At 53.4% G+C, this 17965-nt stretch overlaps 2 protein-coding genes across 5 annotated transcripts in view; one reads left to right on the forward strand and one right to left on the reverse strand.

Moving 5' to 3' along the window:
- LOC102122672 (uncharacterized) overlaps positions 1-17965 on the forward strand; it is a 137565-nt gene that overhangs the window by 70738 nt on the left and 48862 nt on the right. The window lies entirely within an intron of this gene.
- Positions 3286-11009, reverse strand: IRF1 (interferon regulatory factor 1). Of its 3 annotated transcripts, XM_005557729.5 has the most exons (10): positions 10759-11009; positions 9633-9724; positions 8169-8268; positions 7167-7343; positions 7006-7055; positions 6768-6897; positions 6462-6584; positions 5868-5917; positions 4560-4695; positions 3286-4273 (listed from the first exon to the last, which is right to left on the reverse strand). In XM_005557729.5, exons 2-10 carry the CDS (start codon positions 9717-9719, stop codon positions 4149-4151), a joined length of 978 nt encoding a protein of 325 aa, XP_005557786.2. In that variant the 5' UTR covers positions 9720-9724; positions 10759-11009; the 3' UTR covers positions 3286-4148. The 3 variants fall into 3 exon arrangements, with proteins under 3 accessions (XP_005557786.2, XP_065402792.1, XP_073850311.1); XM_065546720.2 differs by lacking the exon at positions 9633-9724; XM_073994210.1 differs by lacking the exon at positions 4560-4695.

Consider the following 17965-nt stretch of genomic DNA (forward strand, 5'->3'; position numbering starts at 1 on the left):
TGATATCAGCACAACCCCAACAAAACAAATCTTTCAACAACCTCCTAGCTCCCTCAACCTACAACTTCCACCATTAGTGCTTATACTGAAACTCTGGAGAATGACCCACAGAAGCACTGTCAGGTCCTTAGAATGATCTAATTATTAAGCACAAACTTGGTTCAGATCTTACTAATACTGCTCTGTTTCAGGCATTGTTTGGCTAATGACTCGGTAGTGTCAGCTGCCATCACCTTTAGGTGAGCTGTCAGACCTTATTTTGTTTCTTTTCCTAGGAAAAGGGTGAGGTCTTGGTAGGATGCGATGGGACAGCTCTCCATCCTGAAAGGTCTGGCTCTATCCCACACTACTCCAGGCTTGGTCCCTAGGACCCAGCTCCATTGTGATGGGTGCCTAGGGAGAGTTTTGAGGTCCCTCCCTGGAGATTCCAAGCAGTTGCTACCAACTGCTCCTGGTATCAGAGGGAACTCCTGGCATCAGAGGGGATGGGGAAGTTGAGGACTTCATCTTGGTTGTGGAGATTGGAAGCTGATGGACATAATTCCTCTCTCTTTTTGGTAATTTACAAGCAATTAACTTTGCTTTTAGAACTTGAGAGATTTCCACAGCTGCCCAAGACTTCACATACCCACTGCCTACCCTCCATCAGGGATTAGATTGAAGGGCAGGAGAAAGAGAAGTCAGAGCTGCTGCTTGTTCTGGGTGGTGTCCCTTTCCTCCCATCAGTCCACTCTACCTTGCTCCACACCACCACCTGCCATCACCCACTAGGAGACCCCAGATGGAAGCCACAGGTGGCCAGCCACCTCAATCCAAATCTTAAAAAGGGCTGGTCCGTGAAGGAGCTGAAAAAGGCCATCCTGTCTAGCCTTCTGTTCCCAGGTGAAGCTATTCTTGAGAAATCCAAGTGGAGTGGAGCTTCCAAGTGGAACTTTTTTTTTTTTTTTTTTTTTTTGAGACAGAGTCTCGCTATGTTGCCTGGGCTAGAGTGCAGTGGCATGATCTCAGCTCACTGCAACCTCCACCTCCCGGGTTCAAGTGATTCTCCTGCCTCAGCCTCCCTAGTAGCTGGAATTACAGGTGTGCACCACCACGCTTGGTTAGTTTTTTTGTTTTTCAGTAGAGACAGGGTTTCACCATGTTGCCCAGCCTGGTTTCAAACTCCTGAACTCAGGCAATCCACCCGCCTCAGCCTCCCAAAGTGCCAAGATTACAGGTGTGAGCCACCACACTTGGCCCAAGGGGAGCTTCTGACAAGCAGGGCCTGGGATGGGGGCCTGTCCAGGCATCCACATATAGAATATTTACCCAGCAGGAGTCCACCGGCCACTCACACATCATCTCCAAGATCAGAGACCAATACTTCCTGAGCTTGACAGAGGATGAATGTGTCAGACTGACCTCTGCCCATTTTGTAGTTTTCTCATCATTTTCTCACTCAGTCTTCCCTTTTCAAGGGCCCATACTCTTCCAGAGGGCTGGGCCTAGTGAGTGGGGTCACAGTCCATATGGTTTCTGGGACTGAGAATGTGCAAGATGTGTCCATAGAGCTTTCGTTTCCTAAGCAACATATTACTGCCATGATTCCATTCCCTAGACGATGCTGATGATACAAGCTGGCTTCTCTTGGCCAGCCTACCTATTGCTGGGTAGTGTTTATGCCCCACGGCCAGACACTGAAGAGGGAGACAGGAAAAGCACATATCCAGACCTTCCACCCTCAGACAATCCTGTAACTTGGGCTTACCTGAAGGGGGCATTGTCATATGTCAGGAGTTCCCAAACTATGGTCTTCAGAAACACTGTTTGCCCTCCATAGAGGTTGTGTGCATCAGCCCAGGCAGAATCCTGCTTCATGTAAGGCCAGTTTTCCTAATGCACATGTGCATGGACATGTCTCGTGCTATACTGCAGGGCTGGTATTCAGCACCAATAGTTATTGTTGGCTGCTGAAATACCAAACTACTAGAAATGGCAGGTAAATAGCCCCAAGCCCCTATCCCCAGTGTCCTCCCGCTACTCAAACCCCTCTCCCTCAGATCTGCCCCCAGTCCAGTATCTACCTGCACTGTTCAATATGGTAACCACTGACCACATGTGACTATTTACATGTAGTTTATTAAATGCAATTAAAAGTTCAATTCCTCATTGCACTGGCCACATTTCAAGTGCTTAGTTGGCACATGTGGCTAGTGCCAGTGCCTACTGTATTGAACGGTACAGAGAGAGCATTTCATCACTCTAGAAACTGGATGGCAAGTGCTACCCAGCACAGCAGCTATGGGGACCTTTCTTGGGCTGCTGACTGTTCTGATTGTCTGTGACTGTGTCATATCAACTAACTTTTTGGAGCAGCATCTGCGTGTTGGCAGGACACATCACCTATGGCACATTCCTCAAAACCTAACACTCCTTGGGCCCCAGGAGCCCAGAATCAACTGACAGCCATGGTGATAGTCAAGGACAGGTAACTATGTTTATATGAGCATGTTCATGTGACAGAAATGTCCCCTCCTTCTGCCATCGTCTATGTGAACATAAACAAAAGGAATTTTTTTTTTTTTTGAGACAAAGTCTGGCTCTTGACACCCAGGTTGGAGTAGAGTGGCAAAGTCTCGGCTCACTGCAACCTCCGCCTCCGGGTTCAAGTGATTCTTGTGCTTCAGCCTCCCGAGTAGCTGGGATTACAGGTGCCCAGCACCAGGCCCAGCTAATTTTTCTATTTTTAGTAGAGACGGGGTTTCACCATGTTGGCCAGGCTAGTCTCAAACTCCTGACCTCAGGTGATCTGCCCACCTCCGCCTTCCAAAGTGCTGGGATTACAGGCATGAGCCACCGCACCCGGCCAAATGAAAGGATTTATTTATTTTTGTTGTCGTTGCCCAGGCTGGAGTGCAATGGCATAGTCTTGGCTTACTGCAACCTCCACCTCCCAGTTTCAAGTGATTCTCTTGCCTCAGCCTCCTGAGTAGCTGGGATAACAGGCGCCCACGACCATGCCCAGCTAACTTTTGCATTTTTAGTAGAAATGGAGTTTCACCATGTTGCCCAGGCTGGTCTCAAACTCCTGACCTCATGTGATCCACCCATCTCGGCCTCCCAAAGTGTTGGGATTACAGGGGTGAGCCACCACGCCTGGCAGAGAGGATTTTATAATAGATGCATGTCCCTGTTCACTCCAAAGTCAAGTTCAGGTGGGATGCCAATAATGAGTCCATCAGTGTTTCCATAAAAAGTAAAATCATCTACAAGTTAAATTTCTCTCTAAAAAGGCCACACCCCTTATAAACAATTTACTTTTTATAAAAAGACATGTACATATTTACACATGTTCTTATGTGTTCACACATGACTTAATGGTTAGATGACATTCCAATTTTAAGTCAAACCAAAGCGCTCACATTTCCCTCCCTGGGCCTGTTGAGAGCTGCTGGGGCTTGAGGGGGTGGTGGGCGCCGAGCAAGGCACTGTATAAATAAATGCAAAGGCCAAGAACTCGGGGGAAACGTTAGTGTACACCTCTGATCAGAAATGTGGCAAGATCCACAAGAAAAAGTGCCAAGTTTTTTTCCCAAGCCCCTCAGCCAAAGTAGGCAGCAGGGCAGAGCTCCTCTGAGGCTGAAGGAGCATCTCCCCGAAGGACCCCACTTTCCTTCACATTTCACTGGCTTTGGAACAGTCCCCAGGGCTCAGCTGAAAAGGGGGTGGTTCTTTGGGAACAAGATTCATTTAGTGCAATTGTCTGTTAGTGCAGAGCCAGCCCTGGGATTGGTGTTATGCTTTTCTGGGGTCACTAGTCTGTTCCCCTAGGGGCCAGCCAGTGACAGCAAGACCCTCTCCAGGCAGCTGGGCTCAGAGGAAAAAGCCAGACACTGACTCCAGTCCAAGTCCCTGACCTGACACACCGGTCTCAGAACCTCATGTTCCCAGGAGGCAGGACCAGCTTTACTCCACAAGAAAAACCCAGACAACTGGCCTGCCAGGCCCTGAGAGGCCAATGACCCAAGGGGGGAGGCCCTATCGCCACTTGGCAGTGGGGTCACAGTTGGCTGTTGAGGGGCCCACAGAAGTCCAGCTTCTCTGCACCATATCCACCAGGATGCCAGGTCCTGCTTGCCTAGAGGACTAAGAAGGGCCCAAGGGCCCTGCTATGGTGCACAGGGAATGGCCTGGATGGAGGGCAACCGGACTGGGGTCAGCAGGCTGTCCAGCCAGGTGGCATCCATGTTCTTCAGATCTGTGAAGACGCGCTGTAGACTCAGCCCAATATCACCTAGAAGATACGAAGAAGGTTGTATGAGGGTGGGGGACGGTGGCATAAGGTGTGCTTCCGCCTACCCTTGAAGGCCACAGACATGGCCTCCACTCTTCACAGCACAGCAGCAAACATCTACTTAGCTTCAGGCAAACCTTAAGGCATGGCAGCAGTAGCTAATTCACAATGTGTCAGTACCCCAGATGCTTTACCGCACTGCTCCCTGGCCCTGCCCCCAAGCTTTCTCCATCCCTATATGGTTCTCCCTCCTCTAAGAAGCCATATGGATCCAGGGCCTTCTTACCCCCTGGGCTGTCAATTTCTGGCTCCTCCTTACAGCTAAAGTCTCCATAGACAGAGGTGGGCTGGGCTCCAGGTTCATTGAGTAGGTACCCCTTCCCGTCCACGTTTGTTGGCTGCCACTCCGACTGCTCCAAGAGCTGAGGACAGAAGAGCAAGAGGCTATCAACTCCCTTCCAGTGCAGACTCACCCTGTGGCCCTGCCCTCAATGAACCAGCTTCTCTCAGCCAGGATCACACCCTTGGCCATTTTCACAATCTCAGATAGGATGCAGAAGTGCACTGCAGTCAGGACAAGGGCCCAGGAGGGAGGAGGCAGAAATGCATGTTGGCACTGGTCCTCAATTCATTTCCCACCCCTCTCACACCCACTCTCTGGCACTCCACTCTCTACAACTTCCCTCTCAACTGTGTAAGGACATAGTAAGAGGGAATGGGGCTTAAAACTAAGGTAAGCAAAACAAATCAAGAAAAGATGACTAGAAAAGCTACAGATAAGGAACTACATACATGTCTTAATTTTCTGGGCTGATGGAACAGCTGGGGTACAACTACCGCAAAAACTTTTTTTTTGAAATGGAGTTTTGCTCTTGTTGCCTAGGCTGGAGTGCAATGACACAATCTCGGCTCACTGCAACCTCCGCCTCTGAGGTTCAAGCGATTCTCCTGCCTCAGCCTTCGGAGTAGCTGGGATTACAGGCATGCGCCACCAGGCCTGGCTAATTTTTGTATTTTTAGTAGAGATGGGTTTCACCATGTTAGTCAGGCTGGTCTCGAACCCTTGACCTCAGGTGATCCACCCGCCTTGGCCTTCCAAAGTGCTGGGATTACAGGTGTGAGCCACCGCCCCCGGCTGCAAAAACTTCTTTATATTCACTTTTAAAACTGAAGCAGAAAAAAAAACCTGGAGGATAATTTGCTAACTTTTTCTATAAAGCAATCATATTAATGGATCCTAAAGGCTGATTATTGAAACCTGATGTGCATTTCCCAAACTAGCAGGGCTGGGGCATGTTGGGGCAGAGGGTGCAGGCCAGGGACCCATCGCTGATAGTGCCTGACTCACAGAGCTGTCTGATGCCCCCAGGCTTGCTTCAGGATGGCCTGTCGGAGGCCAGGCCTCCCACCTGCCTTCCCTACCCATGGTGGCTTTCCCACCAGTCAAGCCACGTGAATGTGGCACTTGTGGGATGATGCAAGCAGCCAGGTGACAATAGCAGCTGCCCATCCTCTGATTTGGAAGCTTCACTGGTTCTCTCTCCTCACTGAGAAACGGTCACTTCAAGAGTGCCCAGGTAGGAAGGGGCTTTACCTTCATGATGTCCTCAGGTAATTTCCCTTCCTCATCCTCATCTGTTGCAGCTGTGGATGGAGAAAGCAGAGAGGTTGGCTGGCAGTCAGCCACACTCGCCCTGCAGTTCCAGTTCCAGCCCACCAGATCCCCTGCCCTTTCTGTCTCTCTCTCTCTGACACACACACACACACACAGACACACACACACACACCCCTCCCAGTGGACCTGCCTGCCATGGAGATTCCAGAACAGGACACCGGCCTGGTGACTCAGCCTCTCAAACCCTGAAGCCACGCCTCTTCCCACCCCCACCCCACTTCCTTCCTCACCCTCAGATGCTGGGCTGCAGAGGAGGAAGGAGAAACAGCACCCCAAAATACAGCCCCTGGCCCCCTTCCCTCCTCTCACCAGCCCCCACTGTGCTGCAGCCCACTCTGAACTGCCTTCCTAGTGTCCCCGTTGCTTGCCTCCCCCCACGGGGGCTAAGACTGGGCAATGCCCAGCTCAATCAGCTTAGTGCCAGGTGGAGTTCTGAGCGTCTTTTCTCTCTCAGGAAGCCCTTCACAGGACCCAGACAGTCAAGCAGGCAGGCCAGGCCCCAGGAGCACTAACCTTCAGAGGTGGAGGGCATGGGTGACACCTGGAAGTTGTACAGATCACTGGTGCTGTCCGGCACAACTTCCACTGGGATGTGCCAGTCAGGGAGAGTGCTGCTGACAGCACACGGCGACAGTGCTGGGGGACAGCAGAAGCCATGGGTCAAGGCTGTGTGCTTTCTTAGTTTGCAAGACATCGAGCGCCCCCCCACCAACCCTGCAGCCTGCACTAATGGGCCACCATCTGCCAGCACCATGCCTCCAAGAGAAAGAGCTATCCCACTGACTTGTGGGGTCCCCTGCCAGACCTGCACCAGCTCACCTGGAGTCAGGGCCCGCTCCACCTCCAAGTCCTGCATGTAGCCCGGAGCTGTGTAGCTGCTGTGGTCATCAGGCAGAGTGGAGCTGCTGAGTCCATCAGAGAAGGTATCAGGGCTGGAATCCCCACATGACTGTCAAGGGAGAAAGCAGCTTAGGCCCAGGCCCACCTTAGCATTTCTTCCACTGCTCACCCTGGCCCACAGGTGACCAAAGGCCTGGCTGCTTAGGACCATACTCACCTTCCTCTTGGCCTTGCTCTTAGCATCTCGGCTGGACTTCGACTTTCTTTCTGTGGAGCAGATAGGCTGTCAGCCTTGGTGCAGGCTCGCCAGACCCAGCTGACCTTCTTCTACCCTCCCTCCCTGAGGGTGCTTCCCAAGGACCCAGAGTCCTTGGATACCTTTTCTCTGGTTCTTGGTGAGAGGTGGAAGCATCCTGTACACTCGCACAGCTGAGCTGCCCTTGTTCCTGCTCTGGTCCTTCACCTCCTCAATATCTGGCAGGGAGTTCATGGCACAGCGAAAGTTGGCCTTCCACGTCTTGGGATCTGGTTCCTTTTCCCCTGCTTTGTATCGGCCTAGAGGACAGGAGAAAAAAGAGGATCGTCAGGGCCACAGGTAGGGATCCTCAGCTGCCCCTGGCCTGGTGGAGGAAGGTAAGGGTACCCCTGAGCTCTCATGCAACCAGACAGCCACAGTGGTCAAACTAGCAGGTACTCCAGTGACACTCTGCAGGTCCTAGGCCCTGGACCTTCTCAAATGCCGAGGCTTGGCTTAAACACATCTAGCGGGCCTCAGTGAAGGGCCCAGGTAGAAGCACTAGAGTCCCCATATCCCCAAAGTGGACTATCTGTGTCCCAGACCATGCCCAGTCTTCCTCCTTGGGCTATCAGCAGCCACAAGGTGGGCTGGGGCTTATCTGATATTTCCAAACATGGGAGTGGGCACAGACTGGGCAGCAGAGAACAGTAACTAATGGGTGGGCTGACTGTTCTGAGATGGGCCTAGAGCTCCATCTTTCAAGGATAAAGGAGGCTACCAACCACACGAGCCTTGGACCAAGGGCCTTGGTCAACATGAAGGCAGACCTGGCTCTCTTTCAGTGCCCTGGCTTACAGCTGCTTTTCACAGATGCTTTTGCCAGGGAAAACTCTCATCTAGCCACAACCCCCCTGAAGCCACACACTTTCTAAGATCTTGGCTTTAGAAATCCCTTTGAGAATTTGCTGAAATGATGGACTCTCTTCTCCAGAAACACTAGTCTGCCACCAGCCCCTGTTCCCAGTAATTCTGCATATTGTCTCAGGGAGCTCAGGGACCCCAGTGAAGAGCCTCTGTGTTAACGTTAGTGCCTCCTCTTGTCTCTACCCTGGCCTTCCTAGGCCTGAGTCCCAGGCACACACCTGTGTGAATGGCCCAGCTCCGGAACAAACAGGCATCCTTGTTGATGTCCCAGCCATGCTTGGCAGCATGCTTCCATGGGATCTGGAAGATCATCTCCTCCTGAACAACACACACATATACACGAGGCTGTGTCAGCTCAGAGGCCACAGACTTTGGGGCTGAGTCTGAGACCCAGGCTTGCCCAGCCAGACAGGTCTGAGAAAAGGCTGACTTCCCCTTTTCCCCCTGCCATCTGGCTTGGACTGACCCATCTTTAGGCTGGCTTAAACAGACCACTCGGGATCTCTCAGGAGGGACTCCTAGTTCGGATGAGCTGCAGCACTATTAGCTCACAAAGACCTCCCTCTGCCTGTTACACATGTGCTAGGACCCACACAGGGCACCCTCCCCCAAAGCCCTGATTTTGAAGCTCTGGGATGTTTCTCTCTGGCTTGTAAACACCAACATGGAAGTAAGAACTTCTTCCATTAGAAAGGACTCCTCAGGACACCTGGGACCATGGGCTTCTACACAAGAGGTCCTGGTCATACGACTGAGGGAGCTAGACTTGGATGGTGAACACTGTGTAACCCTGGCATTGTCACTGTATCTCTTTTCCCCTCAGTTTTCTCTTCTCTGAAATGAGAAAACATATCCAACAAAATTTTGAGAATTAAAAACCAGAGAATGTGTAGGGACACAGTGACAAATATGAAGTCTAAGGTCTTACTGTTATTATCACTGATGGTTAACAGTAAAGATTTCTGAGTCAGACCATTCAAGTTCAAATCTTGGCTTCATCACTTTTTGTGTGATCTTACAATCTTCCTCTCAGTGCCTCTGTTTACTTATCTGAAAATGATGACATGAACAGGACCTACCCCACAGGACTACTGCGAGGATTAAATGACACAATGTAAATAACATACGTAGCAGGTGCCAGGCACACAGAGAGTGTTCAGTAAGCATTAGCTATTATTATGAATACTATCATTGCTACTAAGCCTATAGTGTCTATGTTGCCCCAAGTGCACCAGCTATAGGCTTCTTGGGCCACAGTGACTGGTGCAAGATTGATTCGTTTGTCCTCTGCTAAGCCAGCCACCTTTCTGCCCAGCAGCATCCACTTCTCAAGTCTTCTATTTGTTTGATTAGAGCCCTGCAAGGTGCTGTGTATGTTTGTAAGGGTCTCCCTCAGAGGAGACCAGAACTCCAGCTCTGCAGATGCTGGGAAAGTCTTGCTGCTGGAAACTGGAAGTGCCTTCAGGTGGGTGCCCTACCTCAAGAAGGGAAGAAAGCAGGAGTCGTGCAAGTGAGGCCCAGGCTGGGCCTTGCACACTCCCTCCCTGCATGCAGGACCCATTGGGAGAAACATCTGCCTGTCCTGTTATCACTTCCCTTTTTGAGCTGCATCTGAAGCTTTGGTCCCTCCAGAAGTACATGGGTTAAAACAGTGGCAGGAAAACCCAAAGAGTTACACTCACTTTATTAATCCAGATGAGCCCCGGGATTTGGTTGGAATTAATCTGCATCTCTAGCCAGGGTCTCATGCGCATCCGAGTGATGGGCATGTTGGCTGTAAAGAGAAGACAGAGGCTCCAGTCTGGAATCTGTTGAACAGTACCTGGGCACTGACCTGCCCCACCCGAGTTCACTTAGTTACCCTCCCCTCAGCCAGCTACTAGGTACTACACTCAGTGGGGAGGGGAGCTGCCCTGGAATAAAACTGCTCTCCAAGTTTTTTCAGCATCTTAGGCAAAAATGCTTCTGCCCCTTCCTCCATCCCAGCCAGTCTCTGGATGAGACAGGCATGCAAGTGATGGCTTTAGGATTCATGTGCAGGAAAAGAGAGAAAATGCACAGATATCCTAATTTCAGAACTTTTCGCTCAAAATTCAAATCCTTTGGGAAGGGAGGGACTTCTTTTGCTTGATGCCAAGAAGAAATTCCCTTGACTTGAGTTGTCACCACTAGCTAGTAAAGGGCTAGCCATCACCCTGAACAGCCCCCCTGAATCCATTCTACGCCCTCCTGACAGTCACAGAGCCCACTACGCTAAGACTAGGACGCTAACCCTTCCGGCCCGGTTTCCCCTCCTCTGGAGAAGCGGCCCAAGGAACACCTGTGGCGCCTCTTCCCGCAGTCTCCGTAGGTCACGATTCCCTCCAGCCACCTGGGCAGTAAGCCAGCCCTTGTCACCAGCACAGGGAGCCCAAAACCTGGGGCCTGGGCGCGAAGCTGGGACCGCCGAAAGCCGGGAGCACTGGGCGCCCACGCGTGGGCGGACACTCGGTCCCCGGCACGGCGTGTGGATGCGCGGGACGAACGTAGCGGGCCACCTACAGGCCCCCAGCGGCTGCGCGCACGCATATCTGCGAAAGCTGCCCGGCGCCGGCAGCCTCGTCCGGGTGGGCGGTCCACGCCGCGGCCCGCCCTCCCCGCGCCGCGGCTCGCAGCTCCTCCGGCGCCCCCCGGAGCCCGCGCGGGGGCCCGGGCAACGCCGCGCTCCCGCGAGTCTCCAACCTGGGGTTTTCGAACCCCCACTTCCTGGTGCCCCGCGCGCCTTTTATTCGACGCCGCCGGTCCCCCGCGCCGCAAAAGCGGACTCACCTTTGCTGCAGGAGCGATTCGGCGGCGGCGCGCGAAGGTCCCGGCGGCGGCGCGCGAAGGTCCCGGCGACGCAGGGGCTGCCGTGAGGGGGCGCGGAGCGCGACTCCGGGTGGAAGGGGGAAGAAGGCAGAGGCTGTCTGGGTCTCAAGGCCGCTGGGCACGGCTGGCGTGGGCTGGGCAAGGCTCCGGGTGGCCTCGGTTCGGCGGGGCTCGGGCGCACGTCCTGCCTCGACGAAGGAGTGGCGAGCTCTGCCAGGGCAGCGGCGCCACCGAGCAATCCAAACACTTAGCGGGATTCCCCAGCCCTGGCCGGCCCCGCCTCCGGACAGCCGCGCGGGCGCCCATTGGCCGACTGCGTGCCGTCATTTCGGGGAAATCAGGCTGTTGTAGAGCTAGCGGCGAAGGGGAAGTACAGGGCGGCTGCTCCGCCCCACCCTCTCCGGCCGGGCGCCACCGCCCCGGGGCCACCACGGGCCCGCCCCGCGCGCTCCCCATCCACCCCTGCTCCGGCTCGCCCGGAGGAGGGCTGCCCTGGACAGCCCGGCACCCCCGGCCCCAGCCTCTCCTCTCACTCCGCCTTCTCCCAGCCGGCTGGCTCCTGGGGCCATCTTTTCACCCTCCTGGCGGGTTGGGGGCGGGGGTCTATCTCCTGAACGCAGGTGAGGGGATCGCCCGGGCACTTGCCGCCCTCTCCAGGGGGAACACCGGCCGAATCTCCCGACTGGCAACCTGGCTCCTCAAGCTTGCCAGTGGGGTATCAAGAAGGGAGAGTTTCAGTCCTAGCACTACCCCTGTTTTTAGGGGTGACCCCCTTTCTCCAGGTCACTCACCTGCCCTGGGGAAGTGAAGGAAGCAGAAAGCCTACCCTGCACCGTGTGCTGTCTGGGGCTGCTGAACCAGGGGAAATCTCAACTTGGCCGCTGCTGGCACAGCCCCCAAGGGACTCAGGACCTCCGTTTTTCAACCATAAAATAACAGTAGCCCTACCTTGATGGTTTGCTGTGATTGTAAAGCACTATGCTCCACTCGGGCAACAGACGCTGAGTAGTTTTCAAGGTCGCCGTTCCAGGGTCTAATAGTGACCAGGATGACACCCCACCCCTTTTTGGTCTGCCTCCCTGGGACTCCCCCTGGCTGGCCTTAGGGAACAGAGGAGGAGAAGGGGTTCAGAGAAGCCCAGATGGCTGAGTGAGGGTGGGGGTGGGGTAGTTCTGATCCCTCCTAATACACAGGCCGCCTCCAGAGCCTCCCTGTGGCCCGCGTATGGGAGTTCCTCAATGGAAGTATTGCTGTCATCTCTGAGTCCCCAGGGCTTGGCCCAGAGAGGTTCTGGGCAGCATGGAGGAATTAGCTCAGGGCTGATCAACGCCATGGACCTAGCGAAAGGGTTGGGGAACCCAGGTCCTATGTTCCTTGGTAAGGGCCCCTACTTAACTCGCGCTCACAACTAGTCCCCGCCCCACTTATAGTCCTAGAGACTTGACTGGGTGTTCATTTTCCATCCAAAACTCTGGCCCAGGAGGCTTCTTCCTTCATCTCTCTAAAGCTCCTGACTCAGAAGTAAGTTACTCTCCCAGGCGTGTCATTTCCTTCACTCCAGCTGTCCCTGCAGGGCAGCACCCCATTTTGCGGGCTATAAATAGACACACTCATGCAACATTCGACTTGCCAGTCACTCTACTACCTCCCTCCCGTAGAGGAAATGCATGGGTTAATCCTATTCTGGTGTATTGCAATCTGAGTGCTGTGACCGATGCCAAACCTGGCATCGGTACCAGCAGAAATGGGCAAAACTGTCTACCAGATAGAGGTGAGTCAGGAGCTAGGAGAGGAAAGGAGGTAGAAGAAACTGAGGAAGGAACCTAACTGAGTGTTAAGCAAAGTGGAGGGCAATGACACTCTGGAATGGAAAGATGGGGTTTGGGGTACTTTAAGTGACAAATGGGAGTGGGGACTTGCTACAGGGACCAAGACCTTCTGAGCAAGAATGAGAGAAAACAAGTGACTCCTGAGTTGTGGGATCCTTTCTTGATACAGCAAATAGATGCGTGTCTTGCCCCTGAGAACCTGACACACCCACTGGAAAATTCAGGATGAGATTAGGGAAAGGAAGTTTGCATCCTTGTGTCCTGATAAATTGACCACAGTGACCCTGTGAAGGCAACAGGAGACTATAAAAAGTACTTCAAAACAAAAACTTAATTTTAATTCACAGATACAGGTATGAATATACCTGTAATGTGTATGTATATTTAGCCATAATGAGCATCTTTCCATGTCATGAAATGTACTTATGCAATATCATTTGCAATAGGTATGTATTATTCTTCCATAAGGATAAATAAAAATTTACCCAATTAATCCCCTATTGTAGGACAGTTAGGTTATTTCCATTTTTTCATAATACAAACAACGCTATTAGCTAAATCTTTGTGCACATCAATAATTTTTTGCTTAGGAGAAATTCCCCAGTTAGGATTCACGAATGAAACTGTCATTTACATTTACATCTTTGACCTTTTTTTTTTTAACCTTAGGGATTCTTATTTTATTTTGAAGCCTATAAGAATCTGATTATTATGACTAGGGGTGCTATACTCAGACTCAGTGAAATAAAGCTAAGCCATGTTTAAGTACCCAACATTTTTATTGTAATGGCTTTTGATGAATCACATTCTAAGATGTAGAACATTCCCTGTGATCCCCAGCAGAACACGTAGGCTCCTGTAGGCTCTTAGTAATTCGGAGCCAGCCCTTTTCTCTCCCACCTGGTCTTCTGGGTCTTCCTTCCCTGTATCTGGTTGTGATTTCATAGTCCAGGACCAGACTACTGTTGCCCCAACCTCCCCCTGGGCCTCTCTGCCTATCAGTCCTGCCCAGGTAGATGGAGAAAATGGTGCTTCTGCACTGGAATGATCTCCCTAACTTGGATGATCTCCCTAACACTCAGGGCCACCCAGGAGCCTTCTGAGCTCCCCTACATTCAGCCCCACATTCAAATCTTTGCTCAGTCTGGTCCTGGGGTCCCATTCCAACCATCTGTCCCTGACAGCTTCCCTACCCTTGGCAGTAGGGAAGATGAAACTAAAGGGGGATGAAAAAAGAACACAGGATTTGAGTCTGAAAGCCTGAGTTCTTATTGTGCTTTTTCCACTTGCTATGTGATCTTAGCAAGTTACTGTCCCTCTCTGGGGCTCAGTTCTCTTATCTGTAAAATAGAGATCATCTGTCTCCATCTCTCCTAAATATAAAATTAGACTATCAAAATTATTTCCAAACTGTAAGACATAAGTCAAATGAAATGTATGAACAGGAACGCATGAACCTTTCCCTGTGTTTCCATTCTCTGAACACAGTGTTTGTCCCCTCATCCCTATCTCCTCAGGATACTTGGCAACACTCGCCCTCTCTCAATCTCCCTCTCCCTTGCCCACCCCACCACTTCAATCTCTGTGTCTTTTTTTTAAGGCCCAGAGCATATGCCTGATCTCTTCAAAATGCCCGCAAAGCAATCAACCAGAAGTCCTTTCTTTTCCCTCCTTGGACCCCTTTGGTTCTTAACTTTCATGTGTTGCCTTTTCACCACTAGTCACTTTATACGTGGTGGGAACAAACTCTGGGGAACAAAGTCTACATTTTTTCTGTGAGAAAAATAACTCTACGTGTTTTCTGTGGGAAATCTTAACAGGTTCCTCATGCCCAGCAGCTGAAGCGAGCTAGGGATTAGCTGAGGGTAGCCAGCACCCTGTACTGCACAAGGGCTTCCTTACAGATACCTCTCATCCATACCCTCACTCGATGAGGGTGAATTCATTGTGTGGCCTGTCTGTATTGGGGCCTGGATTTTTCTGTGCTGGCAAGAGGAGGCTAACTGCCTGGCAGGGCCTCCTTTGAAGTGACTTCTGCAATCAGGATGCTGAAGGCAAGATCATCTCACACACACATTCACACACCCTGTGGGAGCCTCTACCCTGACAGACAATTCTTGTCCCCAGTTCCCTCCCTCAGGCTCTCAAAACACTGTTCACCCCCTAACTGGGCTGCAGTTAGTCCTGAAGCCCAGAAACATGGCTCCCAATGTGTCACCATGCACACACACATCCATGCACAGGGCCACACGGACCACACTAAGGTGATGCTGCCATCCTTGCTCTCCCCCGCAGAGTGGCTACCGTGAGAGTTTGTGAGCACTGAGGAGCAGGTGCCAGTGAGGTTTGAACGAGGTGTTTTATTGTTTTGTTTTGTTTGAGGTGGAGTCTTCCTCTGTCACCCAGGCTGGAGTGCAGCGACGTGATCTCGGCTCACTGCAACCTTTGCCTCCCCGGGTTCAGCAATTCTCCTGCCTCAGCCTCCCGAATAGCTAACCCGCCACCTCGCCCAGCTAATTTTTGTATTTTTGGCAGAGATGGGGTTTCACTACGTTGGCCAGGCTGGTCTCCAACTCCTTACCTCAGGTGACGCACTGCCTCGACCTCCCAAAGTGCTGGGATTACAGGCGTGAGCCACGGTGCCTGACCTGAACTAGGTTTTTGACTGGGATACCTGCTACCTGTGAAGCCTGCTACCCAGAGAGGGGGCCACAGTCCCCAAAGCAGACAAACACCCCCCAGCATGCCTTCCAGCCTTCCAGGTGCAGAAGTAGTAGGGCTCTCTGAAATGCTCAAAGCCTTCATCTCTATTTTCACAGAAACCTGAGAGGCAGGCAGTCCTAAACTGTGAATTGCAGAACACAAGCCAGAAATAAAAGCATCCAAAAGCTTGAAGGCAGAATCCAAGGGTCATCACCCTGCCTGCAAGGAGCCTAATTGGCGAGAAAGAAAGTCCCTTAATTCATTCAACATATATGAATCACACGCAGGCCTGCTTTTCAGTCAACCCCAGGTTTGGTCCTGGAGATACACTGGGGCACCAGACCAGCCCCTCCCCTCTCAAAGGTTTGGCAAAAAATGCTGTATGACACAGCAGAATAAACGTTGTATTGTTATAAAATTCCTAAACGCAGAATGGGGGGCTGAAGCTGGCTGGAAAATCACTAGGGGGTCATGATGGAATACTGAGCCAAGGAACTGCTCCAGTGCTCAGGGCTGTTCCGGAACCCCCTGAGAGCAGGGCGGGGTGACAGTGTGGGCTGCCGCTGATGGCCGCTGCGGAGCTTCATTTCTTATAAACACCACCGTTGGGAGGAAAGAGAACTCAGCTCCCCGTCAGTCCCGTGGGGCCCGGAGGCCGGGGGAGGCTCCCGGGCCAGGCCCAGCGGCCGCGACCTGGAGCAAGGATTGATGGGATCAGCACTCTCCTCCCCCGCGCCAATGGGTGCTGCAGAACGACCCACGCCCACTGCCGTTCGCCCGGGGCTCCCCTGGCAGGCTTCTTGGTCTTTGTGGGGGCTGCAGCACCTCCACTTCACCGTGATGTGGAGTCCTTCGCCCCCAGGTGACCCACGGTCCACAGCCCCGGCCAGAACGTGGGGTGGGGGGCGGGGGGTGTTTGACGGGGAGGGGGCACAGTCCTTTCGGGCCAACTTCCACATTCCTGCTCCGCCCAGGCGGGGGGTGAGTCGGGGTGAGCAGCCGGCTCCAAGCTGGCCGGCTTCCTGGAAAGGGAGGGCCAGCGGGAGAACTGCAAATCCTCCCAGCCCTGGTGGCTGCCCGCCTCCTCCCTACCCATTCCTCCCCACCCCACTTCCACCCCTACTCCCCAGCAAGCTGGCAGCCCCGCCCCTGCCAGGCGGCTCACCTGCCCGCGACCAGGGCACTTCCTCCTCCTTCCCCGCCCAGCCTCCCGCTACAAGCCATGGGTTTGCAGCCGGGTCAGCAGCTACAGGCTGTGTGACCTCAGGCAAGTTGCTAAACTTCTCTGTGCCCATTATCTCCCCCTGCGAGATGGAGCTAGCAACAATCGCGGTGCAGAGCTTTCCGCGAACACCGCTGCACTTCCCTCTTCCCTGCTCCACCACCTTCCCCTTCCGCTCGGTTTGGCAGGGGCACAGGGGATGCACAGAAAAGGCGCCCGACTGTAAATTGCCGCAGGGGAAGGCCGTGTTGCGTCCCTCGCCGGGGCACTGCCCTCCGTTGCAGCCTGAGACTTGGGTTAGACCCGCGGCTTTCCCGTTGGAGGTGCGGGTGGTGCTGAGCTGCTGGACTGACGCTGCCCGCCGGGGGTCGGCGCGCAGGCACTCAGATGGCTCCCACCTCAGCCTGGGCCTCGCAGCTGGCGGTGGGGCGGGACGCAGGGGCTGGGTAGGGGAAGGCTTGGGTCCGGCCACCCAGTGGGGGTCAGCCCCAGCGCCGGTTTCCGCGGGGCCGCGCCAGAGGGGCGGAATCTGGGTTTCGGTTTCTTGCAAATGCGGCGGCAACAGGGAAATCGAGGAGTTTCCGGGAACTGAACCGCGCTGGGAGCGCTAAGGTCTGCGCGGCGGCGGGGGCAGGGGGACGGGCGGGCGTCCAGTGTTACCGGCCAGTGGCCAGCTGGAAGTTCCAGCGGGAGCTGGGGAAAACCGGCCCCGGAAAAGCCCCACCTGAATGCACCTGCCCCCAGCCCTCTCCGGATGGTGTTCACGCTGAGGGTGGGGGTGTGAAGGATGGACCTGCCTGCAGTGGTGGCCTTTAGGGAATGAGGGAGGAAGTTCTACAAGCCGAGGGCTTTGAGGGTGTGCACGTGGGGAAAGAGGGGACTGTGAGCAGCCAGGTGGGAGCTAAGGAATTGGGATATCCCCTCAAATGGCTGAGGTCTCCAGCTGTCCCCTCATTGTCACATCCCATCTTATTATCCTTATATGATGAGGTCTCCCTACTGAGATCATCTCCGTAGTGTCCTCTTTTGCTTATTTGTTGGAGGATTTCCCTGAACATGACTTGGAGCTCTTGAGAGTGAGCCCTGACTGTCTGGTCTAGCCTCCTGGATCTAGAACCCACTAACCTCCATCAGGGGCTTGTGATTGTTTACTAAGGGAAGGAGTAGGGTGAGTTCGAGGCATCTGTGGGGTCCGTATGCCTTCTGACCTGCTTCCCCACAGGACCCCTAGCCCACTCAGGTCCTGCCATGTCCCCAGTTGAAGGAAGCCCCACTCTGCAGGAGAGGCCTTGGCTTTGTGGGAGGGACTTCCCTTGTAATTCCCTGAGAGCTGCTTTCCAGCTGGGGTGGCTGGACAGAAGGCGGACTGCAGTCATCACAGAGGAATGCTGGCCGTGGGGTCGGCCACTTCCTT

Source organism: Macaca fascicularis, chromosome 6 (genome assembly GCF_037993035.2).
Source record: "Macaca fascicularis isolate 582-1 chromosome 6, T2T-MFA8v1.1".
NCBI lineage: Eukaryota > Metazoa > Chordata > Mammalia > Primates > Cercopithecidae > Macaca > Macaca fascicularis.

Excerpts from the sequence above, each read along its gene's own strand:
- IRF1 (XM_005557729.5), bottom strand. The coding sequence starts at position 9,719 with ATGCCCATCACTCGGATGCGCATGAGACCCTGGCTAGAGATGCAGATT. Across the intron at positions 7,344-8,168 it reads GAGCTGGGCCATTCACACAG|GCCGATACAAAGCAGGGGAA; the intron begins GTGTGTGCCTGG and ends CCTGTCCTCTAG. Across the intron at positions 7,056-7,166 it reads CACCAAGAACCAGAGAAAAG|AAAGAAAGTCGAAGTCCAGC; the intron begins GTATCCAAGGAC and ends TCTGCTCCACAG.